Source organism: Falco rusticolus, chromosome 1, assembly GCF_015220075.1.
Source record: "Falco rusticolus isolate bFalRus1 chromosome 1, bFalRus1.pri, whole genome shotgun sequence".
In the NCBI taxonomy this organism is placed as follows: domain Eukaryota; kingdom Metazoa; phylum Chordata; class Aves; order Falconiformes; family Falconidae; genus Falco; species Falco rusticolus.
The window spans coordinates 66,909,410-66,936,721 of record NC_051187.1 but is presented as its reverse complement, the minus strand read 5'-3'; the positions used below and the strand labels follow the sequence as shown (position 1 = coordinate 66,936,721).

The 27,312-nt window shown below is 34.6% G+C and overlaps 1 protein-coding gene across 2 annotated transcripts in view; it reads right to left on the bottom strand.

Annotated features, from left to right (window-relative positions):
* Positions 1 to 27,312, bottom strand: part of SGCZ (sarcoglycan zeta) — a 222,905-nt gene that overhangs the window by 39,148 nt on the left and 156,445 nt on the right. The window contains exon 4 of one of the 2 annotated variants that reach the window (XM_037400821.1): positions 14,803 to 14,925. The exons of the other annotated variant lie outside the window; for it this stretch is intronic. Within the exon in view, the coding sequence (XP_037256718.1) occupies positions 14,803 to 14,925 (123 nt within the window). The remainder of the gene's footprint in view (positions 1 to 14,802; positions 14,926 to 27,312) is intronic. 2 annotated transcript variants of the gene reach the window in all.

Sequence of the window (27,312 nt, the reverse complement as noted above, 5' to 3'; positions counted from 1 at the left end):
AGTACTTTGAAAGCTTTATGTGCTGATGTACCTAGACCTTTGACCACCATAACATACTAGCTTTGCAGAAAGCGATTCAGAACAAGGACATGAAAAAGAACGATACCTAGTTACACTGCAAGTGGTGTAACCTGCAGCACTTGCTGTCACGTCTATCACACTTTATGTATCAGACTGGTTTAGAATGATGGTGACAGTGACTTAAGGGCAAAGTCTCCATTTGAGACAAAAAATATACATTTCAAATACATTTCAGCATTTGTAAAGGACTAAGGCTGACTGAAAGAACTGAAAGGCATTTGTATGTGGATTATTTCTGTATATGTCTGCTTACATCTATGCACTAACAGTCTTTTTCTAGCATGTTCACAAAGTACATTTCAAATGTTTTACAAACCTACTAACAGCTTCAATGAAAACCAAGATATTTGGTAAAGAACAGTTACCATAAAACTGAATTCTAATACTTTCTAAGTCAGAACAGCTAGATGAACATAACTCAAGGTACCCATTACTGACATTAGTGTTGACAGGATCAATAAAAGTGTTCTTAATATATCAAAACATTAAAATTCATGGTATGCATATTCAATTCAGTTTATCTATGAATGGAACACATACCATAAGGAAACACTGACACGTAGGTTTTAGTTTGGGCTAACAACTACAGCATGATGATTAATGAAAGGAGAGGTCTCTGGTTGCTTTACCTTTCTGAGCTCATTCGTCCTATCCTTTCTTGCAGTGGTGTGTGCTTATTCATGCAGCTTTCTCATCTTTCCCTAATTTTACAGAATCTTACTTAAAAGCAAAGTTGAAAATACATATCAAAAGAAACTAACTTCTAAAACAGAAGTATAGGAAATACACTATACAAAGAAAAACTGTACACAGAAGGATATAAAGGACAAGAGAATGGTCCCTTTTCACGGCCAAAACCAAATTATTTTCATTTTCTTTCCAGTAAGAGGAAAGGGTAGCTGTAGAGTGTTATTTTATAATGTCAGCATAATTAACCGTGGATGCTTTAATTTGCCAAGCAATGTCCAAACCAGCCACTCTTCCATTCATACAGTCCTAATGTCATTTTGTGAATTAATCCTGTGGAACGACAATGTTTTGTAGCATTGCTCTTTGTTTCAAAACACTGCAGTTTGGCATTAACTGTGCTCAGTATCATACCTAGGAGTGCCCACCTCATCAAAGCATATAGTTTGGACCAATGTACTTGATTGTGACAGTATTTATTCAAACAGGAACCAAAAAGCCAGCATTCCTGGAGTAGTACTGAACTCCTAAGTTTGGAATGGAATATCCCAAAATTATGTACCTCAGTTCAAGTACAACAAAACTAGTTAATAAGACCTGACAGGAGATGACTCAAAGAAAAAATATATATTAATTGCACACTGTGTTATGCACAATTGTACAGTACAAAATAATAATTATGTAAAAAAAAATAAATATTTAATACTTTTTGAAAAAAAAATTAGAAAATACAGTCAATGAAACTAATGAGAATGACTTTTAGAAATGTATCAAGCTGTCATGGATTAACTCCGATAGTCTACTGTTAGTCTCCACCCTCTATTAGACTTTTGCACTGGCCATATGGAGCTATTAAAGGGTAGGGGGTCCTGCTGATTGCTCCTTGGCTTTACAGTTGGTGAAGCAGCTTATGGACGGGCATCGGGGAGTCTCGACTGGTGCAATATTGCTGCCCGTGCACCATTGTCATAGCAATCAGCACCTGCTGCTCTTCAGCCTTCAGCAGCCCCACAACAGAAAGGTCCTCTGAGAGATGGGGCAGGATAGACAGGCAGCTGTCTCCAAGGCAGCTATACCAAAAGCCCACCAGTACCCTTTCTGGGTCCCTGAAGTACCCTCTCCTGAGCTAGTCTATGCCAAGGGCGCATGGAGCCTCTGGGCCGGTCACTTCCCCTTCAGGCTTATTTCAGCCTGTTGGGATCTGTCTGCTGCTCCCGATATATGGATGGGTTCTGCCCCGTATAGCTTGATGGCATTAGGTGACACTGTGCACCGGTGTCTACCAGAGCCTTATACTCCTGTGGGTCTGGCGTGCCCGGCCATCTGATCCACACAGTCCAGTAAACATGCTTGTTCCTTTCCTACACCAGGCTGGAGGCAGGACCCCTCTAGTCCTGGTCATAGGATTTGCCACTTACTACTTGTAATAATCATGATCAAATCACCATCACAAATTATTTACTGAAATTCAAACAATTAAATAGAAGAGAAAAGCAGCTTGTTCACAGGTGGTTCAAAACTGGGAAGTCATTTCTGCAGTGGAACTGTTCTGAGTTCTGCTCTTAGGTTCTTGTCTGAGCCTGGTAATATTCATACATTTAGAGAGGCTAGGCTGTATGGGCCATTAGATCAGCCCTATAACTATAAAATTACTGTCCCTGTTGTGTTCAATTTATCTGAGCCTAAATAACCAGGTGACACCCAAATTTAGAAATTAAAGTTTAAGAAAGAGTTAAAAGGAAGAAATAAATTAATTCCTTAAAGAAAAAGACTAGCTGAGGTCTGAAGAAATTGAGAGGGATTCTCCAAGAAGGATGCTCTCTCTGATCTGGGAAACCCATTTGAAAAGCTTCAGCGACTGTTTGCAACAGAGGACGAAGAAGGAGAAAGGTCTGTGGAGAATATGTTTCTAAGCCAGGAACATATGACCAGGCATAAACACAGTATCACATAGCTGCTGAGAGTCAAAGCAAATCAATCAGGCTAGGGTCTACACCAATGAGTTAGCAGTTTCAAGACTATTGATGTTAGATTGTGTCTAGTTGGATTTCAAGTAAGGGGAAAACTTGTTTGGATCCACATACAATATACCATTTAGGCTTACCTTGAGATTCTTGACTGATGATCAGACCTCAGAAAAAGGAGGCTGCCCCCTGGAGATGTCCCTGCTGGGGAAAACTGGTTTGGCTGGTAGATGGAAGAATTTTGGATAGGAGTTGTAGGTAGTACATAATGTAGTTCTACTCTATCTGAAACACTTCTGTCCATCTTAATGACAGGTCTCCCAAGAACCAAATATTCATGAGGTAAAGAAATAAAGCTGTTGACCAGTCACTGGGTGACAGAAATGGTCAACATGTGACTGGTCAGCAGCCATGTGGAAGGGATGAGAATTTTGAAGAACTTCAGTGGAACAAGCCAGAACAAAGATGTTAAGCATATGTGAAGGGCAAACTAGAGCTGACAAATTACTTGCCTGTCTGTGAAAGCACATGCTAAAAGGCAGCAGAGAAAGCCAAGAAAGTAGGTGATGGTTCTATGGCTGTACAAACACTACTTGCTGGACCTTGGTTGGGAACGCATGCCCTTCCCTCTACAGCACAGGTAGACTCCACCTGTCATAATGTCCCATTGTACTAAGACTTGCTCAGGATTTATGGAGAGACTTCAGTGTTCCTCTGTTTAATGAAAAGGAAAATCTTAAGACGGGAATAAAATTATTTGCTATTGCTTTCTCTCACTTTGTAAAAGAGAAAAAAATAAGTTTACCCTTAGCTTGAACAAAAATACTTTTATGTAAAAGTCAAAATGAGGGTTTTGTAATCAATAGGTTTTATGAGTGGTTACTTAGAGATACAAATGGAGGAGAGCTAGATGCAAACACATATACTGAGCTCTTTTTTTTCTTTTTCTTCATGCTACCTACCTGTTTTTTCATACTAAACACTGTATTATAGCTAAGAATCCCTTAAGGAATATAAATAAAACTACAATGAAAAGGGCTGTATCTACCATGTTAGTAAGAATTATTCTAGTGTAAAATTCTGCCAGAATTCTGACTCTTCTATCGGTGTTGCACCTAGAACAACAACAGTATATTGCTATACTGGCACCTTCTAGACATTCCTAAAATCTGATTGACTTTGTTAAATTGTCTGAAATCTCTATCTAGTCTTGCTAAGTGTTTTAACGTAAAGCCTCATATATTCTACTAATTTCACATTTTCCATAAATTCTTAGTAAATAATATGCACATTACATTTATCAACTTTAAAGATTCTCCCACAAAAATATGCTTTTTTTTTAATGGAAAGAAATTTTTTATATTTTTTTCTATAAATTCAAGTGTGAGGTAGGGTTCCTTCAGTGACTGATTGTTCTGATAAATAGAAGTTTAAGAGCCCAAAATGTTAGCTACCCATAAAGTATTAAAATGCAATAATAAATACTACAAAACATTTAGAAATATTTAAAATAATAAACAATTATATGTGAATAAAACAGCTATATGTGACATTTACGATAAAACTAATACAGAGAAGACTTATTTTGAAGAAGAAACTTAGAAGTGTGCCTGTCTATCACATTGGCAGCTGCAAAGAGTAGGACATTACTCTTAAGGTTAGAAAGAGCAAATCTTACTGTGTTTACATTAGTTAGCTTGTGACTAGAGATAAAAAGAAAATATCTGATCCTCTCTAAGGCTTATTCTTTGCTGTGATCGTTAAGTTCAAAACCAAATCAGGATCAACCTGTGATCTTCAAAAGATGTTGATATAATTTATTCTGTAGATGAAAATGAAGGAAATTCTACATTCTCTACAGCCAAATTATTTCAGTCTTTCATTATTTTCCCAGAAAAAAGTATTGTTTTTTTATTTGTCTTTTTTCTATTATTTTTTTAAAAACTGATAGAAAGCATCCCTTGTTTTCCAAGAGGCTATTTTTCAAGGCCTCAAGACGGATACCATAGTCCTTTTGATATTTTTTTCTTCAAGCACCATCTTTTTCTCTCTTCTCTCAGAGATCATGCTCCTGGACAGCTAATCAATCTCATGGCTCTGGATCCTATTCAGTCATTTACTGAGCAACGGTACACCAAACTGGATTAAGCACTTCGGAGATGCCCTTGCCAGTGTCGAATAGATCCAGAGATCTGCAGGCTCTACTCCTGTTTACACATTCTAGCTTCATATTTGACTTTCTTGCATCACATGATGCTCTTCAGCTTGTGATACAAAATCTGTCCCAACTCTTTTTCTGAGGATCTTTTTCTGTGGATCTTACTTATGAATTCTCTGAATTTTTTAAATTGACCTCTGGAAGTCAATTTTATTTTGTTTTGCCGTCGTGTTTCCCTGGAACTTTCAAACAGGAGGTATTCTCATTACATGGTGGTTACCCGTTCAGATTTCCTTCCACCTTCATATTCTCAGTTCCTTCCCACTGATCAGCAACACTCCTTATGTTAGTTTTTCAACACTGTGTCATGCTTATAATCTATAAATCTTGTATAGACTGTGTCTTGATCTTTTTTTCCTAACAGATATCTGTCTCTATAGTTATAAGAAACAAGAGGTGCCCAAACATTCCAAAATTCTGTCACTAGGACCTGTGCATTAGATGATTCTTTTTGTTTATAAAAAGCTTCATCTGTATGATAATTTTGTTTGGTAGTCAACATTACCACATAGGTTCTTTGCCCTTTCATCAGTGCTCATGAAGTATAAATCAATTTGCATTTTGAATCTTAGAGCAGTTATACATTCTTCAGATGAATCAATTTCTGCATGGATACTGACCGCTCTTTGCTTCATTCTCTCTTCATGAGATGATGCGTACCCCATATAATTTCATTTCTTTATAGAATATATGTTGATTTTTGCCACCCTTCCTTCTGGAATTTACATTACCCCATCTGAATTCTTATACTGTTCTATCTATACTTTTCAATCTGCATACACACATACACACTCCTTTACCTTCTGAACCTTGAGCAAAGCCACACTGTTATATACTTTTAATTCAAATACAAAAGCTTATATACATTGATGATATATTTCTAGTGCAAAAATGATGACTTCTTATGTTTGTGTCTCGGTGTGCTGAATTTAATGCTGTCAGACACTGTGAAATGTAAACTCATCATTAGCCACAATAAGGGTAGGAGTTTAAATTCACAATGTAGGCTGAAGGCTGTAGGCCATATTTTTGTGGGTGATATAATTTTTTTTCTGGAGTTGTTTCCTGTGGGTGAAATTATTCCTAGCTTATAGGAGTCTGCTGTGAATAAGCTTTGAAATGTAATGGAGACTGAAAATGATTTGAATCTATGTTTTTCACAGCTTTGACTACATACCTACTTTAAAAATAGATTTACAGATAACAGTGAAGTCCAAGATGTTACTGGTGGAAATCTGCCAGCTTTCCTTCTGAGTAGAGTTTTGTTTCAAACTGTGACTGCCACAGACTGAAAGAGTACCTCCTTGTGAGCATTTTTATATTTATTCTTTCTGTTACTTTCTACCTAAATTTAGAGTCAAGATCTTGTTCAGTCACATAAATTTTGAAAGTATGATGCATGTCATGACATATTCTTGTATATTCTCACTGTGCAAATCGCAGCTACTAAATATATTAGCTTGTATTGAAAGCTGGGTAAAAAAAAATGGCTTATGATTAGATAAAAATTTAAAAAGCCACTTTGCAGTGGTTTCAGATAGGATTCAGAGAAAACAAAGTACAGGTCTGACATGTATTACAGGGCTCACAGTAAGAGGTACATCTGTACATTATTTGGGAAGAGTCAGATGCCTGCAATATTTCCTAAAAATGTAATAGTATTCCTCCTATCCTGAAGGCTTTACAAATGGAAATCTGAATGATCTCATCTTCTAGCATCTAATGAGAATACTGTTCCAGGATGAAGCAAGATATTTTTGGCCTGTAGTATCATCATTATAGATGAGTATTTGGAGCCAAATACTCTTTTCATTGAACTGAAATCCTATAGAGCAGCCTGACCCTTACCTCCAACAATAGAATTTTGTTTCCAGGCAGAAATAAATCATAAGAAAGTACTCCAAGGCAAAAAAAGAAAATAGGAATGATGGAGCTGCTTTATGATTCACCTTTCCCTCCTGTGAGTAGCTATACCTTAAAAATAGAGATGAGTCTGACAGCTGTAATTTAAATGTGCATTTTCAAAACTATCAAAGCCCGAGGGCATGTGAGTGTCAGGCTTAGCTCAGGTTTTAAGAGTTAGAATTTTACTACAAAATCTGAACGCAGTTTATATCCAGTTCCTGCATCAAAACCTTCTGAAAGTTTAGGGTGTGTTTTCCAAACAAGCTTGTTTGGTTCGATTTAAGACTTACCTCAGCTTACTAATAATAGGCCAGTTTTCCACTAGGCTTTGACTATTACACAGGCCATGTGGATTTGCCAGGTATCACGCAATTCAGAGCCTTCAAAACTAGGTCTACTTTAAATTGCAGCTGTGGACTCTGCACAGCCCTTCAACAGGGAATGTGCAATATGATTGGGAATATGATGCAGATATTGGCAGTTTTTCCCCAAAATACTAATTCTTACAGTCACCAATATCCAATAACTTAACCTTGGTGTCAAAGCTTGAACCTGAAAACCAGATTCAATATGGAAGTTGGGATCAGTCTCTGGATCACTACTTCCTTCTATCAGAACAAAGCAAATAGTCTCCTCACTAACTTTGGGAGGCTGCTGGCTGTGTTCTGCAAAGGAACAGCTCAGAAAAGTATAAAATCAGCTCAAAAACATACACTTTATTTAAAAGAATTAAATACATTACAGCCCAGAAGGAGAGGGAAGGATTAAAATCTGTCATCTCTTACAAATGATGTTATCATGAAAAAATGGGGAAAAAAAAGTTGAATATGGAAAGAGAGGCATTCAGAAAGCACAGGTTATGGAAAGGTTGACTCTCTAGGTAGGGGATGATTTTCCCCTCCCTAAAAATCAAGAGTGTCTCATTTTGCAAGGTTTTTTGCTTTCTTCTCCTTTCTCCTGCCTGACTATATGTTGGCTCCTTCTATGTCTCTCTCTACAGAACAGCCTTGTAGAGGATTTGTCAGTAGAATGGCTGTAAGAAATTGAACACGTTTCCCTGTGCTGGCAAAACTGCTTGCATGTTTGTCTCACTTATCTGCTTTTGGGTCTATTCCCTTTTCAGAAAAAAACTTCTTTTATCAAGGCTTCTTTCTCTTTACATGCATTCCTGAGACCAATCATTCTGCTCCTTGGCATGTTTTTGTTCAAGTGCCAAAACTCAAAATCTTTCTTTTGCATATAAACTGTTATGCTTAGGTCAATGTAGTCCTCCAACAATCTACATAGTCACCTGCAGGCCGATGTAAGTACATGCTGTGTGTAATCTGAACTGGCTGGATGCATTCTACCCTTAACTGGAAGATATCAATCTAGCTGTACAATGTCCTGGACAAGAGATTTATTTATTTAGTCTCACCACTTTTAGCCTACCTATAAAACTTCCAGTTCAGAGGCAGCTTGGAGCTCCACATGTATGCTTGTAATCAGCTCTATAGTTGTACCTCCAGAGTAATGCTCTGACAGGTTGCTCTGTTGCCAAGGTTAGACTCCTGCAACAATATTATCTTTCAATCAGAGCTCTCATACAGACATGTCTGGATCTTAAGTGCTTCCCTGAGATCTAAATAAGCTTATCAGAAACCTTTTTCATTCAGCATATTTTGAGGTACATATTAATGCAGTCATTACCGAGGAAACACAGAAATTCTATATGTGTAATGCATTTTTGTTACTGACAGATGATGATAAAAAAAAAAATGGTTCATTCAGTGTTCAGGGTACTGAGATTCTGGCATATCTACTTAAAGGTTTAACATTTTACTGCAATATCAAATACAGTTTTACTGTGGTCACTTAACTTGGTTGTGTAAGCCACTTTAAATTGATTAAGAGCTTCCCTTCATCTTGTGTCACTTCAGTTTCCAAACTCCACCTGTCCTGAATGGCAATCCACCAACTAAACATGGTAAATCCCAGATCTTTCCCAGTCTTACTGAAATTCCTGTTCAGTCTCTGAAGGCACTAGGTATACACCCACCATAATAACAACATACATCGAACAATCATTTATATTTCTACATTTCAGTACTTGTTATAAATATTTTATGTCTACTTATCTAACCTAATTTGCAATTCATATATATTTCCTCATATATCTGTCATATTTCCTTTTTATAGCCATAAGCCATATATCTACTTTATAATTTCCTTTTAATTATTCTGGAAGACCTTTCTATATTTCAATTATCTGCAGACTCACAGTCCTACAGCAAATTCCTAAAATCAAAACCTACTTACTGATGCACTCCTTTTTGTTTCTCATCACGTGCAAGCCTTATTACAACTACAATTCCCACTATGAGATCTATTATTATGTTTGAAATACAGAAACAAAGTAATGTTCAGCTAATTACATCAACTCACACAATACAAACATGGAGCTCCATATATCTGAAAAGCTTTGTGGTTCAATAAAGTATGCAAGCAGTTGAACTCTATAGAACGATTACTAAAATCTTGGTAAAACATTAACTGACAAGTTTTTAACTAGCTTCTTATTTATTTACTCTTAACATATTAATTATCATTATTTAAAAAATCAGTTTTATTTGGAAAGGACTTCAGGTCCTGTGCTAAAACAGATTATACCACTCAGACATACAGCAATAAGGGATGACAGAAAATAAACCAGCAGCTAAGTAATAGGGAAACAAAATAAATTAGTTCCTCAGAAAGCTTATCTAGTCTAGATTATTTAGAAGTTACACAGCTTATTTGCTGCATCAAGAAAACACAACTGGATTTGACCGCAGAACAGTAATGGTTTCTGATGTAAATCCTATGCAGGTTAATTTGCAAACTCATTTTTGCCTTGCCTTTTTTTAAACATGATTAATAAAGAGGTACATCTACAAGTGCAACTGATTTAGAAGAAAGTACCTTGTAACAAATTAAGTTACACTACTGTTTTTATGGGCTTTGTAAGAAAGGTCAGAGATAAAATCATGGTTAAATAAAGAACACTATAACCAAGTCTGAATGAAGTATATGGATCAGAAGAACTGTAGGAGACAATTAAAAAATAAATTGCAGTCTTTTCTTCAAAAAAATATAAAGAGATATTCTTTTCAAAAAAAGAAAAATGTATAATTTGGATAAGACATTGTAAGTTTAATGGACAAAAAAGTCTCTGATAACATGCTTTTAGCCTTAACTGAGCAAACACCCTCAAAAGTCAGAGGGAAAAAAACCTCAGTTACATTGTCAAAAAAAGTAGGTGTTTTGCTTAGGGTATCACTAGGTGACCTCTGCTTTGCTTAGTACTTCTTATACAGTTGCTACACTACAAGTTTGGTTTAAGAAAAAAAAAAAAAAAGGAAGACAAACTATACTAACGGAAATGTATAGTGGAAGTTTTTTATAGAAAGAATGACAACCTTCTTTCGTAGCAGTGTTTCAGAAAAGCGTACGTTGAGCTAGGCCGCCTTTATCTGTTTTCTCAAAAGTACTGCAGCAGGATAAAGCTGAGCTGTGATATACGCCTGTACTCGCACCAATCAGTGCGACCAATACAGTGTTTTCAAGTTCTGCTACAAGCTCATTTTAGAGAGATCATATTGCAATTAAAAGAAATATAGAATAAAAGCATAGGCCAGAAAACCTGTACTAAGATTTAAAGAGCAGAAGTAAAAGACAAACAGATACTCTTGCTCTGTAACTGCAGAGGGAGTAGAGAAGACTCCATGATGCTATAGGTGCTGTTCATTCGTTGGGACAAGGTGAATACAAGGGATGGACAGAGGTTTAACCATATGCAAAAAGGAGACTGTGAGCCCGCTAGAAACTGAGCTCCTTATTCCTGCTTGTTTCCCAGGTCTTTGGCAATGTGTTTACTTTATTGTGACTTTCTCTTCCCTCCATACAAAGCTCTACGATACACCCTGAACTTTGTTGGTAGGAGGCATCCCTGGGCAAAGGGGCAACACTATGCTGCAATTCTACTGGCTTTGCCTAACAAAGCAGAGGTTGAATCTTTTTTCTTCTTTCCTTGAATGATAAATTAGAAAGCTAACACAGTTAAAAGAAAAAGCAAAAGTAAAAACGGAAGGAAAAATAAGGAGCCTGAATTAAATCAGCCAGCTGCCTGATTTTAAATTGAGAGACTCTTAACAGGGAAATATGTATCTGTGATGTCTCTAAAACAAAAAGTGCTACTTCTGACTCCATATTTTTCTTATCTGGGAATTATATTAATATCTAGATTACTAGTCTGTTTCTACTATACCTTTCTTCCTGGAATAGACTGCCTATATAAAAATTCACAAATAAAAAATGTTACAAAAATAATCAATGAGAAGCTGTAAACTTAATCTTTCAAGTCTAAATTATTCAAGAATTTCTTATACTGCCTTATGATAGATTGCTTTTTAAAGCTCTGCATTACAAAAGCATTCTTCTGAATTGAGAAAAAGTCATATAAAGTAAATCTCACATTGCCACAGTAGTTTATAAATGCCCATGAAATGGGCACGCTTTAGAAAATTAATTACCAAAATGCATCATTTATTGGACCCACTTGCAGTGAAGTGTTTCCAAGAGACACTCTTCACAGCTAAGCAATAAAATAAGGTCAGGCTTTCATTGTAGTACCTCACATAACTACTTGTGAGAGTTTCGTCTCCAAATAAGCACAGCTTATTTTTGTTTTTTTGATACTAATTTTTCTTTTCTTTGTTCTTCCATTGCTCCTTTCCTATATTTACCCCAAGGCAACATGACTATCAAAATGCAGGCTTTAAAAAAACACACTAAAAAAATTCTGGTTGACATTTGACATTATGATGTCTTGCCAGGTTTCATCAGTCATTTCATATAGGGTAATGCAGTCTGATTGATGTAACTTACAGAGACTCATCACCTTTCATGAGTCTGCTAAAGAATTTAAAGGTATCGTACAATCTTGGATAGAATTCAAAGAGCTACTTATTACATGCAAGAAAGATGTTGTTATTTTATTTTTCCATGAAGACAGAAAATTTTTTTTCACCCTTTGGGAGATTTCTCTTCTTTAATTATTTCTCTGGAGATTGTATGGGCATACAACTTTTGGTCTCCATTGGGAAATCTGTGTTAAATAATTTGAGCTTTAGACTGGAGTCAACAGTAAAGCATAGATGTCTCATTATAGATTTATTATTTGGCTGAAGATTAGTACTTATGCTGCAGAAATCCTTTCAGGGTTACAGAAATTGGGATATGAGGTTATTTGGCCTAAGCCTTTCAGAAATGCTCATTGATTTAGAAATCTAATACCGTTCCCTTCATTTTTTTCCTCTAAGAAAATGATGGAAGAGTTAACTTAAAGTGGGCCCTAGGGATTTAAAGCATAAAATTTTGAAACTAGCCTTTTACAGCCTCATTATAAGACAGTTTACTAATGAAATCTGATTTCAAGATGATTATCCAGAAATTGGAGAAAATGATCTCAGCTTCATTAAATTACTTCTGAATAAAAACAAAAAAAGACAATTTTCAAGTTATTTTTAAAAGTTACTCTTTCAAATTAAAATTACAAAAATCCTGAACAGTTTTTTCTAAACAAACTACCCAAAATGTTGGATGTTAGGCTTTTTAATGGAACATAATTTTTATTTGACTTCATGACCTAAATGACAGCACTCGGAACCTGATAAACCCTCCTATATGCATATTTTCTTTGTGATATTTAAATGCTGTCTAAATCTTTCTTTTTCTGTGTGTGTGTGCACCAGTAATTCAAGTCAATGTTTTAATTGGTTTAACCCTCAAATAGTTTTTCTAGTCCAATGAAACGTTCTCCTGAAAATTCAATCCTAACTCTCATTTAGTTCTCATTTTAGCCACAGAAGGAAAATCAGTTACTTGAACAAACAACTCAAGTGGTGAGATTCTCTGGTAGGATTCAACAGGTATACAGTAATCCCTGAAACTCAGATGAATATATTAAAGCAGCATTAACTATAGGTTTTCCCTAGCCTTTTCTTTTCTGTTGTGGTTTGGGTTTTTTTGGGTTTGGTTTATTTTTTTTTTAATATAAATATACATACAGTCAAGTGTATGTCTAGAATTAAGGAGAAAATTCTGTTTAATTCACAGAAACAAACTTATATCCCATGCTAAGCATCACTGAATAAATTTTCATTAGTTAGTCTGTGTTCTATGCGACTGATGTCAACAGGTGCTGTGGAACTCAAGCCCCTTTGAAGTTAACGACAGTTGAGCAGTGCTTTGCTTTTGAAGTCCAATAAAAAAAAATAAATTATCTTGACATCTACAACTCATGATTGCATTTCATAATGACAGGAAATCTAATCCTCTGTGTCATTAGTAAGATGTTTTATTTTTTAGCTTATGATAGATGCCTTGAAATCTCCCGTGTTTAATATTTACTTTCTCAGTATAATATTCTGATAAAGTTTGAAATTAAGAGGGATTCAGTATGATTCTCTTTTTTCTTCTTGTGTTAATCCAGTTATTATCTTAGGTTTTACTGTGGCAAAATTTTTTTACAACAGCTATCAATGAAGAATTGCTCCTGACTCAAAAAATCACCAATGTCTCCTCCTAACCTCAAATTTGGTAAACCAATACAATTTAATGTACCATATTGAATACTGCAACATCGCTAAACTAGCTGCTTGTAAAAGCTTTTTCTTTTGGTTTAACAGTATTAAAACAACTTGCTTGCTGAGAGAAGATAGACAGAGGTCAGACAGGAAGGAATGGGGAAGAAAAGTTATCCCACATACTGGCAAGCAACGATCTTGAAGGCTTATGAGGAAAGTCCAGTTTGACTCTACTTCCTGGATCTATTCTAATGTTGTATGTAGCATTATACAGAAGCAGAACTACCTAATACTTATTTTTAAAAAGAAGCTTGAAGTTGCTAATAATGCATTACTTAGTTTTAGAGACAAGAAAGAGATATCTTATAATCATCATAAACCAGAACCATCTTACACTTTCTACAGATCTGAACTTTCAATCTAGTAGGTTGATTTTGAACTCTGTAAAGCAGGCATCCCCAGATACAGACTGACCGAAAGCTAAACATCCCTGACTGGTGAAGCAATTCAAGTTCTGTATCTTATTTGAGATTATGAATATATTAGACTAGCTCAAGTCCAGCCTAAATTCAGATAAGATTTTATCAAGCAGTCAAAGTTAAAGCATTTATCTAAAACACACTTAGGTAAATGATTTTTTTTTTTTTTTTATAAGCTAACACATTTCTAATATCAAATGAGTTATTGATACATATAGATATATATGTAGTGATGATCGTAAAATGCCAAGGAGAACTTTTTTCAACTTACTGAACAAACTATTGAACAAATGTTCAAGTCCAGCCAAGGTTCCTACTACCTACACTTCAGCTGAGCCTCCTAAAGCAGAGTACATACCCTTAATTCACATGGAAGTTAGACTTGACACTTTGTGTACAGAAAAAACCAAAGGTCATATTATATAACAATAGTTTTTATCATTGTGAAGGGGCATTACCTAAACAAATGGCCTAGGTACTGCAAAACTATGCTCAATGGTATCATATAAAAGCCAGATCACTGTGATTTGTACCATAGTTTTTCCTGCAGAGTTTAAGTTCAAATCTGCCTGTACAGGAATTGATTTTTAGACTGTGCTGTATCTTTTGGTTGGTCAAGCAATCACTGATGATAAGACTTTTTCCTCACCAATGGTTGAAAATTTTGTTGAAGACTGATAGATTAATTATTACTAATTATAAAATATATTATATTTTTATATATTTTAAAATAAAATATTGTTATATTTTATATATATTAAAAACACACACACAAAAAATAAAACAAACCTAAAAAAAATCCCAAACAACAAACAGAAAGAAACAGAGTTTACTTCCATTTAGAAACCTTATTATTACCATACCTGTTACTTTCAGTCTGTCAGCTCCAATGACAATCTCATCTTCATCTGCAGAAAACAATACTTTTCCACCTTCACTTGCTCTCACTTCAAATCTTTTACACTGGGCCTCCACAGCATCAGCTCCTGAAATCAAGGAAGTGAATGTTTCATCTGTGATATTTTGTAAGAATAAAAGTAATCATTAGCATATATGGAATATCCAGAACATAGGAAATACATGATACAGGCTTGCTTTAAGCCTGGCACATAATTGGTATTACAAAATATTGTTAAATTAATTTACAGAGTAACTATTTCGCTATTGCATATTGGGATAGAATTTAAAGTAACTATAGAAAACATCTATTTCAATGTTCTGTGGAAGTCAACACAGAAATTTAGAATGTGCTTGAACTCTGAGATCTTGAAATGCCAATTCAGGCACAGCTTTCAGGGGTTTGCTTAGCTTAAATTACAGTTTCTTTCCAATTGAAAAAACAAACAAACAAAAACAACAACGTATGAGCCTATTCCATAAAGACCAACAAATCAACACAGTAGAAAAGTATTTTTCATTCAGTTTTACCGCAAACTTGAACAATGGAATAACAAAACAAAAAAACTCAACAAAGCAAAGAAAAAAGATGAAGGAAGATATAGCAATTTATTTCATAGTCTATGAAACAAGATTCCCAAATGTCTCAAAGCTCCAAAACCCTAAAAATTTTCTGAAATGGAGCCGACTTATGGAATTGCATCTAACGGTAAAATAAAAAAAAGGCTGCAGATACAAAACTCTGTTAAATTTATTGGTTTTCAATTTACAAGTCTTATCCTACTCTTCAGTGTTTTGTCTGCTAAGTTCTGAAAAGTTTTATTTTATTTTATTTTTTTAATAAGTGAAAGCAAAACTTCAGTTCTGAAAATGGTTCTGAAAAACAATGAAGCCCATATAGCACAACCAGCTGTAAGGCAAATTACAACATTTCAGGAAATAATTGCCTGATAATTTTCTCATTGATCCCTGATTAGATTTCTAATGTACATCCGAATGACCCATCAATATTATGGTTAAAAATCATGGGGAAGGCATTATGGCAAAGAAATCCATGTATGTCATTTCAGTTTATCAGTCTGGTTACAGGTTTGTAAAAAAAATCTGCTTCCATAATGTGGAAGTTTTCTGTTTAATATGCAAATGTACATTACCAAAATATATAATAAGAAATATAAAACCTGTAATAACTAACTTTGGATGAGGAATTGCCATAGCAGCCCTTAACTTGCAGAATCAGCTATAAAATTAAAACAACAATTCCTCTTTCAGATGAACTTACATTTGTACTGTGAAAAATTTCTGGCTATTTTTAATTCAATGACTGTAAAAAGAAAATGAAAATTAATTATAATAATACTTATGATGTCTTGTTTTCTTCAAAATAGACATGTTTACTCTGATGTAAAATTGTAAAATGGTATTTTCTACCTCTCTCTACAATATTTAAAAATATTATTTAAAATGCGATAACCAGGTTGTTGGATTTGTTTTGAAAAAAATCTACATTTTTATAAAGACAGACCAGGACATATTTCAGACAACCTATTGTTAGCCAGGTGATAAATGTTACATCTCACAAACATCCTAGGATGCTCACTAATAAAAGATGTAACAAAGTCTAATTGTCCATCAGGATAAATGTAATTACAATATATATTCACACATAGCTGTCTTACTGAACTCATCCATTACTAAAAATACTTTCGAAAGATCATTTCTGTTTCCCTGATAGTATTGTCCCCAGGTATATCTGAATTATTTATTTAAAATACTAGCACGTAGCTAATGATGCATGCTAGCAGTACGGTTGGGAAGGATACTCCATTCTTTTGCATCGCCACAGGTGAAGATATCTTCTTAAAAAGCTGTTAAAAATGTATTTGTATTTGTTATATGAATGCTTATTCTATGAAACCCAATGAGATCTAGACATTAGCAGGCCTCTAGTGAGTTCAACAGACTGTTGTGAGTCTGTCCAGTGGCAGAAACACAAGTGAAAGTTAGAAGGTCAATTCATATTTTTTTTCAATTTTACTTCTTAGTTTACAGATATGTTAAGCGTATATGTTGTTTCGCAAAATATATCATACTTTTGTTGGCTATATCCAGTTACTCTATGAAACTGGGACAAACTCATAACTCAGATTATTGTAAGAACTGTAATAAAACGTATGATATTACTATTTAATTCATTTGGAAGAAGGAGAAAATGTAAAAAAAAATAGGCTTTTAAAATACTTGCAGAAAATATAGATAATCTTTTATGGATGACTTCTGAAGTTTATATAATCCACAGATAATTTACAATCAATTGATAATTTACACACAGCTACAATTCAGTGATCAAAAAGATATATGACAGTCATGAACAAACACTGTTCACAACAGTAAAGCCAAGGTGTAACTGTCTTTACATAGCACAGCACAAAAAATTTTATTCTAGAATGCTTCTCATGGTTAAGAATAGGAAGACCTGTAGAGGCTAAAGATCAATGATTTCTTGTTGGACATAAAAGTTCCAGAAACCTTGTGGTTTGAAGAAAGATATTCAAGATAACATCAAAGTAATTGCTAAAACTATTGATAACAAAATAAGTGGTAGCTTCATACTTTCAATAAGAATGCATGCGGCTACTTCACCATTTCATTGCAGTTAGAAGAACAATTGTTCCCTCCCCATGTACCATCAATATTTTGCCCCTGTGTCCTCTGGAGGGTGAAAAAACAGGCCTATTGCTGAATTGTTTAGGCTGCCCTAATAAAATTGTACACTGAAAGATTCAAAATCCAATAGCATTACTATGGTAAGCAAAGAAACCATTTACATTTTACATAAGCCTTTTACAATGTCTAGCTTTTATTCATTGGAATATATTTTCTTACTACTACTTCTGTTATTTTTTTCATAATTGAAAAAAAATCTGATGCTATCAAAACATTCCATATTGAGACAGTTTTGAAATAGTATTTACTTTTGGTTTGAGAAAGTTTGTTCTTCATTTTGAAATATTTAAAAAGCATACAATAAAAATGCATTAATTTAATGCATAATTTATAAAAGCCATTTTTAAATTGACTTAAAATATATTCCTTTGAGGAAAAATTGGAAGCAAACATTTTTCCTGGTTTAGTCACAGGTTTGACTTCCAGATCTTAAAGACCTTCTAGAATTGTGCATTTATTTTTCTGCACAAGTCTAGTTTTCAATAATGTTCTAATTTACATTTATAAGAATGTAAATTTTGTAAATTTCCAAGACTTGCCTTAGAATAGAATGTATTACACTTCATAAGGGCTACATTTTGAATCATTATTGGAAAGCGTAGGTAAGAATTCTGTTGAAGTAGATTTCAGTTAATGAAAGATATGAATTTTATATTACACAATAAGTTCATGACTCCAGGTTGGTTAACAACTACCATAATGTTCTATGTGAAACTCTTGCATTCCAGAACATATTATAAATATAGCACTTGATAGATTAACACAATAATCAAGAAGATCACAGACTTTAATATCTTTAAACACCACTGTATACAAAACACTGTATTATTTCCCCCGTTTTGCAGAAGGAAAAGACATTGCACAAGACATAAAGGTAACACCAGTCCCTAAAATGTAGGCATATCCTACTGGTAAGTGCATTCACAGAGCTCAGTATCTGGTTTGCCTGCACATGCTGGACTGGTGTGGCACCCCTGGACTGGTGTGCCTGCTGGGTGCCCTGCCTGAGTGCTTGCATTTCCTTTGGAGGGAAACTGCAAGGAGGATGGAGAGCCTTTGAGTCTCACTTCAACAGTCAGAGAGCATACTTCAGTCAGATTTTGGGGAAACATCTGAGGACAAAAAGCTTAAATTCCTTCCTAGATCTTCTGGATAAAAGTCAGTCAGGATATTTGTGCTATGACAGGTAATAAACCCAGGTACACTGAGTGCCTTTTGCTTCAAGTGAAGCATTGTCTGAAGAACGGTTTGTAATAATACTTTGCTCATTTATGCATACAGGTAATGAGAACACAACAAAGGGGACAAAGTTTTTATTATGGCCTGTTTCGATAGAAGAAGGGGTAATGGTTTCAAAGTAAAAGGGTGGATTTTTAGAGTAGATGTAAGGAAGAGTGATGAAACACTGGAACATGTTGCCTAGTGTTGGTAGATGCTCCATCCCTGGAAACATTCAAGGTCAGGTTGGATGGGGCTCTGAGCAACATTATCTAGTTTAAGATGTCCCTGCTCATGGCAGCGAGGGGTTGGAGTAGGTGACCTTTAAAGGTCCCTTCCAACCCAAGCGATTCCATGAAAAGCAAAACACTTCACTCAACTGATTAGAAAAAAAAACCAAACCCCAATACAACCAGTGTTTATTGTCACAGTCTGGGAGATTTGGTTTTTAACAGTGACGGGCTGAAAAGCGAGGAGTCCAGGCTGGTGCTCTGCCTGCCTGAAAACAGCAGCAGCATCCTGCAGTGACAGGAAAGCAAAGCTGAAAAGGCATGGAACATTGAAGCTGTCCTCGTCCTGCAACCAAAGTTATGCATCAGGAAACCAAAGGATAATCACAAATAACTGAATACTAACTAGTTTAATCTTTGTTTAAGAGCCGATGATTGCTTAGCTACCTAAAAGTAAGTGGCATTATAAATACTGTGATGCTGTTAATTTACAAACATGAAAGTTTTTAGCTCTGTAAAGAAAAGGGACTAACAGAAAACATGAGAGAAATCAAAGAGAAAAAAGATCTGCCACATTCTTACTCATTATATATCACTGCAAGTTACAGCCCATGTTTCAACAGCTGTCTTTTAAAACTTGTGATGTATTTAGGTTAATATAGCTTTTCATGAAGATTGACTTACAGAACAATGATCTAGACCTTCTACAAAGAAATGCATATATTTTATTTAGATGCTTAGCATGTGTGCTTCTTCAGCATCACAGTGTATGAAAGTACACCTAGCGTTCAGTTAGTCCAAAATATCATTACAGGATATAACTACAATTTTATGATAAAATAAATGGGCTTTTTAATTATGTTGCACTCAGGACTTAACAGTGCATCACTTAGTATTACTCACTTATCACTGAAAGAGTGGTTAGTGCATTCAAGCCACTTGAGAGATTACTAACAAAACATAATACACGTTATGTTTGTCTCTTTGACGTAGAACCAGATGTGAAAGTCATGAAAATGGCATTGAGTAGTTAAACCGCCTACTGAGTAATCAATGCTATCAAAATGGAATTCTCTTTCATTACGTTTTGATTTCCCAGTTGAAATAAGTGTAAGCAGTTGCATGTGCAATGCATTAGTGTGTTATCTTTTTAGCTGTAATGGAAATTGCTGTGTTCCAGAAACATTCTACAAACATATATGTCTCATAAAATGTCTGAATCTTTATTATACTAACAAAAATGATGCATCACCTCTTAGAATACTTTGTATGAACAAAGAAAATACTTTGAATTTTTTATCTCAAACTCGTAGAGCAATCACACTATCCACTATGTTTATTTTCAGCAAAACTTATCTGCTTGAATAATGCATATTTCAGTCCAGAGAAATAAGCATGAAAAATCTATCTTTCAAATTCTGTTTGAAAAATTAATTTCTACCAAACACATGCTCTGAAGTGCTTTCTAGCTGTGCTACCTACTGTACTACTAACCTTCTTCATACTAGAGATTCAGTCAGCTTAATAGCTTTAACCACCAGGATCAAGGTATGTCCATGTCAATCTCACTTGTAGTCTTGTGTACAGGAAAATTGTTTACTTGTAAATTCAGTTGTATAATCGTGAATTAAGTTACTAAATGTCTGTGAAATTCCATTAATCTAAAGCATATACATGAAAAATGTACATTTCATATTCATCCATACAGCATATATAATGATGGTTTATTACACATGCTTGCTGAACAGTAGTTGTATAATCAAATCTATCATTAAGCCAGCTACATTAAAAATGGTACAAAGCATAAAATTATTCACTTTAGCTATAGTTAAGCTGTCTTAAATGAGAATGTTGACCGATGCATACAACAGGGGTACAGAAAATTATAGTGCTGTAATCCAGATTAACACTAATAGAGAATAAATTTCAAGACAAGAACAGTATCTATGTTGAATATGTACAGTGTCTAGCTTGACTTACTTGTTAAATAATACCATAATAACAACTATGTAGAAGGCAAGCATTTAACATTTTGCTTTTTAAAGTCAATGATGCCCTGTTCTACTTTATTATTATTTAGGAAAAAAAAAAAATTATAACCACTGCTTGGAATTATAATAAATGCTACCAAGAACTCACCAGTCTTCCAAGGCTCAGATACGACCATGAAGATACAATTTTAAAGATGGAAGGGTAAACACTCCCTTTACCAAATACGATTTAAATGTTGTCAGGTAAAAATCTTGATTTGTATAATACTGTAATTACATGACAAATGTAAACCATTGGTAAGGTTTTGGGTTTTTTTTAAGCAAGGAGATCAAATTTTCGGTATGTGATAAGCATGCATAAGTAGTTTGGGGTGGGTGTTTTTTTTGGTTTTTTTTGGCAGAACTATGAAGTTTATTACGGTGGTAACTGCTGCTCATCCTGGACAGCATATAGTGGGTTTTTTTCCACTCTTTGGAGAACATTTACAGCCATTACAGCTTGCTGGTCAGTTCAGATTTCCCTTACCAACAGACTGAACTTCACCTCAACTAATTCTGTGGTTATGCATATTTTGCTTTATAATGCACAGTATTATGTTTTTGCTGTAGGAAAAGATATTCAGGTTTTAACTCTTTTTTTTTTTTCCTAAGTATTTTCCACAAAGTTAATCTCTCTTCCAATTTTCCATAAAATGATATAATAGAGGTAATAATGCTTGTATGAAACTTGTGAAAATAAGAAACAATATAGAAAGTCATTACTGTGGAGACAAGACAGACAAACTAAAAGTTGTAATTTCCGCAATTGCACCAGTTTCCACCCAAACATACTTTAGTCTTAGTTTTTACTTTTTTAAGAATACCAAATACTGCTCATTATTCATTTAGCACACAAAAAAAAGAATGTTTGGGACTTTAACCTTATATATAAGATGATGATATGTTCTTTCTCAGCAGTAAAGTGCTCTGTTCACACTCCCATCAACAACCGTGAAAGTAGCACAAACATTAAAAACAGGCTGAAGCTAATGTTTGCTTTGCTTTGTCTTCTGGTCTGTTTCCAGCCATCTACAATGCACTTCCATTGATTTTCAACTTACCGAAACATAAGTTGAAACTGAGATGCACGGGGAATAGTAACTATCAAGACTACTAAATACACAAGCTACACTTTTTCTCTTTTCTGTTGATAAAGATATTTTATGAGCTTATGTCAATGTAGATGAACACAACAGTTGTGCCTGATTTCTAAATCACCTTCTGTGTCCATCTGGCAGACAACAAATTCAGACATAGAAATAGATAGGAAATAAATCACAAAATAAAGGAATTACCATAAATTTATGATCTTTGTACATGAAGAACATAATGAAATTCAATGTATTGTGTTCTAATTCCTCAATGAAAGATGGGTTATTTAAACATTTATTAAATGCAGGGTATTTTTGGATGGCAAAGTAACTTTTATGAGAAAGTGTTGAAGCTTCTGAAATTGGAGGTAAAAGAGATAAAGCATTTTTAATAAAGAATCAAGCCTGATCTGGTTCTAAAATAAATATTTGTGAAATATACACCTAGAAAAAATTGTGTTAATAATCACAGGAAAGTTAGACATTAAATTATTTTGGCCAACAGAGGTCTCAGAAAATTTTCAGTGAATGCAAATGCAATAATGCAAATGAAGGACTCATACCAGCTGAATAGAAGCATTGAGGAATTTGAATAAAAAGAGCTTTCAGCTGGGAGCAAGACATCTACACAAGCAAACATTCATGGCAATCAGAACATATTCTGTATTCTGTTTGCTGACGAAGGGAAGGGACCATCTTCATTATATGAAAAAAACTGTGAAAGTGGCAGTTAAAAAATAACCTAGCTGGGTCTGTTAATAGTTCATGGCCATGCTATGGAGGTGTCAGAGACCTACTGCTTTTAGGAGAGGTTGACCTTTGAGGTTTCCTAGTCTGAATGATGACCTATTCAGACAAGGGAAACTGGAGCAAGTGCTAGACCAGAAGCAGCAGTGCATGTATTCATTATCTTTTTTAGCATCAGACTATAGTGAATAAGACAGGCTGTTGACATAAACTAGCACAGGGATAAGCTACACATTTATGTAGGAGAAAAATACATGAACAAAGAATGTTAAGTAGAATGATCTGAATCAGACTACAGGTATGGTGGTAGCATATTTCTGCCTTCTTCATGATCTACAGACCCACGGGTAGCCATAGATAGTGATATTACCGGTTTAAGACTTGGTCAAATGGAAGCTCACAGGAAAATTCTACCCTCCTGGGCAGCTTTTGCTTCTAGGAACTTCATTAAAAGATACACCTAAAATATTGCCTATCACCTTGGCAATGGATGGAATATATCCTTCCCTCTGCCTTCCTGGTGCTTCCTGATGGTGGAAACCCAGGTATGAAAATATAGGTGAAAATTGTGTTAAATTTGCAGCAGACCGCACTCTCCACGCTAATTCTATACGATGTCACGATTCCACAAGAGCCAATCTGTGCTTTTTGCTCCTGCTATCCCTATCACATGCATTTTCTATTGGAGACTTTCAGAAATTACATGGCTAATAATATACCTTTGGTCTGATCTGATACAGCTATTCATAGGTTTCATCAGCTATGAGCAATACACATGGATGAATAAAAGTGAAATGTGCTTGTAGTTTGCTTGAGCTTTAAGTTAATGCATTTATTTTGCTTCTGTAATGGCTAAAAACATATGCATTGTTTGCTCCTGTGGCTTGGCTGAGAGGTTGTAACTTTAGCTGTAATATATTAATCACTTACATGGGTCCTTAGGTAAGAAAGCTAAGCAAGTCAAAGGAAGATATGCCAGGCTCGTTGTATGTGTAAAACTTAAGACTGTATGTTTTGCTCTATTTATAATCTCATTAAGTTTAGTTTATTCAAAACATGAGCTAGATGAATTGAGGCTTGTGGTGAGTATAATGAGTTTCCTATCTGACTAATTTTTCTCATAATACTATAAATATATTATAAACATATATAAATAATATATAAGAGCTATATTTAAAATAAGTATCAATACATAAAAATTACTAAATAAAATAAATTAAATGAAATATATTTAAATATAAAATAAATACTAAATAAATTAAATTATAAATAAATACATATTATTTTGTATTACAAGCCTTATTGCATTATCTTTCCTATGGATGTTTTCTCTGCTGTCCAGGAATCTTTCTTTGTGATACCAGTAAATAGCCACACTATGTTAAAGTTCTCTTACAGCTGCTTTTATCAACTTAGCTTTCACTGACAAGCTCAAATGTCCATCTGGTGCAAATGAATGAATTATAACTTTAATGTATTTTGGAGTAATCCAAAACATGAATGGGAATAACAAATTTATCAATTTTTCTCCCTCATGATGAATGGAATCTGAACAGCACTAAATCCTAAGAGAATTTTCCAAGTTTTCATCATTATTCTCAAACTTAGCATTCTTACCTTTATGTGACACAGTTGGTTTTTACAACTGAAATAATTTACAAAGCTGATCATATACCTTTTGGAAGCTGAGGTTTACTGAAGCAGTCTATGGGCTACATTTCCATGCAACATCAGTGGAAAAGTGTCCATTGCCTTGGTTAGCTGAATTAGGCAATAAGTTTATTTTTATGTTGTTTGGCCACTACACATCTTACGAAAACCCAGTTGCCAACTAAGTAACTGAAGTATATTATTTACCGTGTATTTCACTGAAAAGAAATCAGAGTTAAACCCAGACAGAACAATACATAATATAAGGTACATGACTACAGGCTGTGCTTATCAGCACATTCAAATCAAATAGCAAGAGCAGGAACAAGACATTAAGGAGAGTGTGAAATTTCTTCATTACATAGACGAATCTCAAAGATAAAATAGGAATGTTGCATTTCTCTCTGGGAAATATAACATCTTAGAGATTATAAGCTCATTCATTCCTCTCTCAAACTGTTTCTATTTACCATTATTTATTTCCTTTAGGTCAGATTCAGCCTGACTTTTCTATTGAACGTTGTGAAAATTTCCCAGAAATTCTACTGGAAATCACTTGTCTGTAAATCTCTACAACCTTTCTTTTTTTCTTATACAGATCTGTTATTTGACCTTTTTGCACCCATTGAGACCTTATCTCTTATCAACGTACTTTCTGAAATAATTGCTAATAGCACAAGTACCTTTCTGCTGCCTGCTTTATCATTCTGAGGTGAACTGGACTTGAACTGAAATTCAATGAAGTCAAATACATTCATGTAACCTAATGGTTCCTTACCTTTTCTCATCCTGATTTTACCCTGTGACCTTTTATACTAACTGTTATGTATCTTGCTTTGTGAAATTTAAAAGGAAAAGCATTTCAGTTTTGTCTTTCTTATTTCTTACTGGTAATATTCTCTGTAGGTTTTAGACAAATTCTGAAATTTATTTCTACTCTGTGTTTTGAACATTTTGGGGGATTTATTAATATAAATCAAAGGCTAATGTAAATATTTGTATTTATATTCTCTCTATATGCTTATTATTCAGAAGTTAGTTTTCAATCTTCCTCCCCCCTCCCAATTTCATCAAAAAGATAAAAGTTGTTTTTCCAGATGCTTTTGGCAGCTGTCCATGGACTTCTAATACAACCTGCTGTGACTAGAAAATATTGTATAATTATATTCACAATGTACTGAATTAGACCATTAAAAGGTTTCTGAATGCAGATTAAACTTTTTTAAATCAATAATTGTATTCATCACATTTTCAGATAAGACAACTGAAACAAAGGTTAAAAGCTGCCAGAGTACTTAGGAGTTCTTGGAAAAGGAATGTTAAAAAAACCCACAATTTTACATTTCTGTAAAATGAACTCAACACTGACACCTGTAACATAGGGAAAACTAGAAAAAATGTTTTTTCAAAGTGACTGTTTCTCAGATTATCTGCTTTAGCTAAAGGGTACAAAGTTATCTGTGTTATCTAAAGTTATCTATGCAAAAGGTGTTAGCATTTCATATAAAATTGCTTTATCTGTGCAATATGCGTTAACATTTCAGATAATCAGGCTTTATCTGAGAAAGTTTTAATGATAAAATGTACAAAATATTAAAAGACACACAGGATTAATCTATAAAAAGGCTAACACTGGGTACTACTGAGTAGTAAAATAGGAGTAAAAAACTATAGCCTGATGACCAGAAAATGATAATTTTAAACTCTTCTGGTACTTCGCAGATCAGTGAACTGCATTTGCAGATTTCCAAACAACTGTCATTGAATATTATGATAGCATAAGAAGATGATGGCTCAGCCCAGCTCGGAGGATTTTTATATTATCCATTTAGGAAATTACTTGCCTCCTTGCCCTTGACAGTAGAACAAGGGCCAGGAAAACTGCAGAAGCAGGATAAAAGCAGATTTGGGCTCTAGCTTCTGGAAGTGTCTCTTCTGATTAAGGTTCTCAATGAAGTTCATCATTGACTTGTAACACAGAAGGTGCAATTCAATTCACAGATGAAGACATCTACCTGAAATTCCTGCCCTGCTGACACTTAAATTCTGTGTGTCCTTATCTGTGATTTGAATCACTCCCAGATTGCCTGCCTTCCAAACACACCACTTACAAAGGTTATATTGGTAACCTTGGGAGTAAGGTTTTACGGTAACTGAACAAGTTTAGTATCATGGGGAAATCTGAAGTGTCCTCAGAGGTTCGTATGATTTTGTACCTGGAAAGGAATCTAACCTAGATGCAGATGAATGTATAAATTCAGAGGCAAGACTTGCAGCATGGGTGGAATTTTTGTCTGGGCTTGAAAGCTTTTCCTTTGGCAGCATGGCAAGCCAACTAGAATCACTCTACCACAGAGAAAATAGATGTGCTAAATTAGCATCTGGCTTCATATACAAGTTCCACAGAGAAAAGAAATCAAACCCAACCAATCAACCAACCAACCAAGCAAAGACCCAGAAAAGACCAACTAGAGACAGAATATCAGCAAATTTCCCTTTCTTTCTTACAAACCAGGTGAGTGTCAGAACCATCCCATCATCCCTTTCCATAACAGAAAACTACTTTCTCCATTCCAGAAGGAAAATGGTTAGGAACTTTTCACTAAAACCTGTCAGCTTTAAGGTGGTAGGTAGTCCAGGTGCTTTCATAATACACATGAGAGAAGAGCAACAAAACAGCTTCTCCAAACAAAACATCTGTCCAGAACATCACAAAGGGAAACTCATGTTTGGGACTCTAATGTTGGACTAACTTATTTTAAAGGCAATGAAGTCTTTAATTT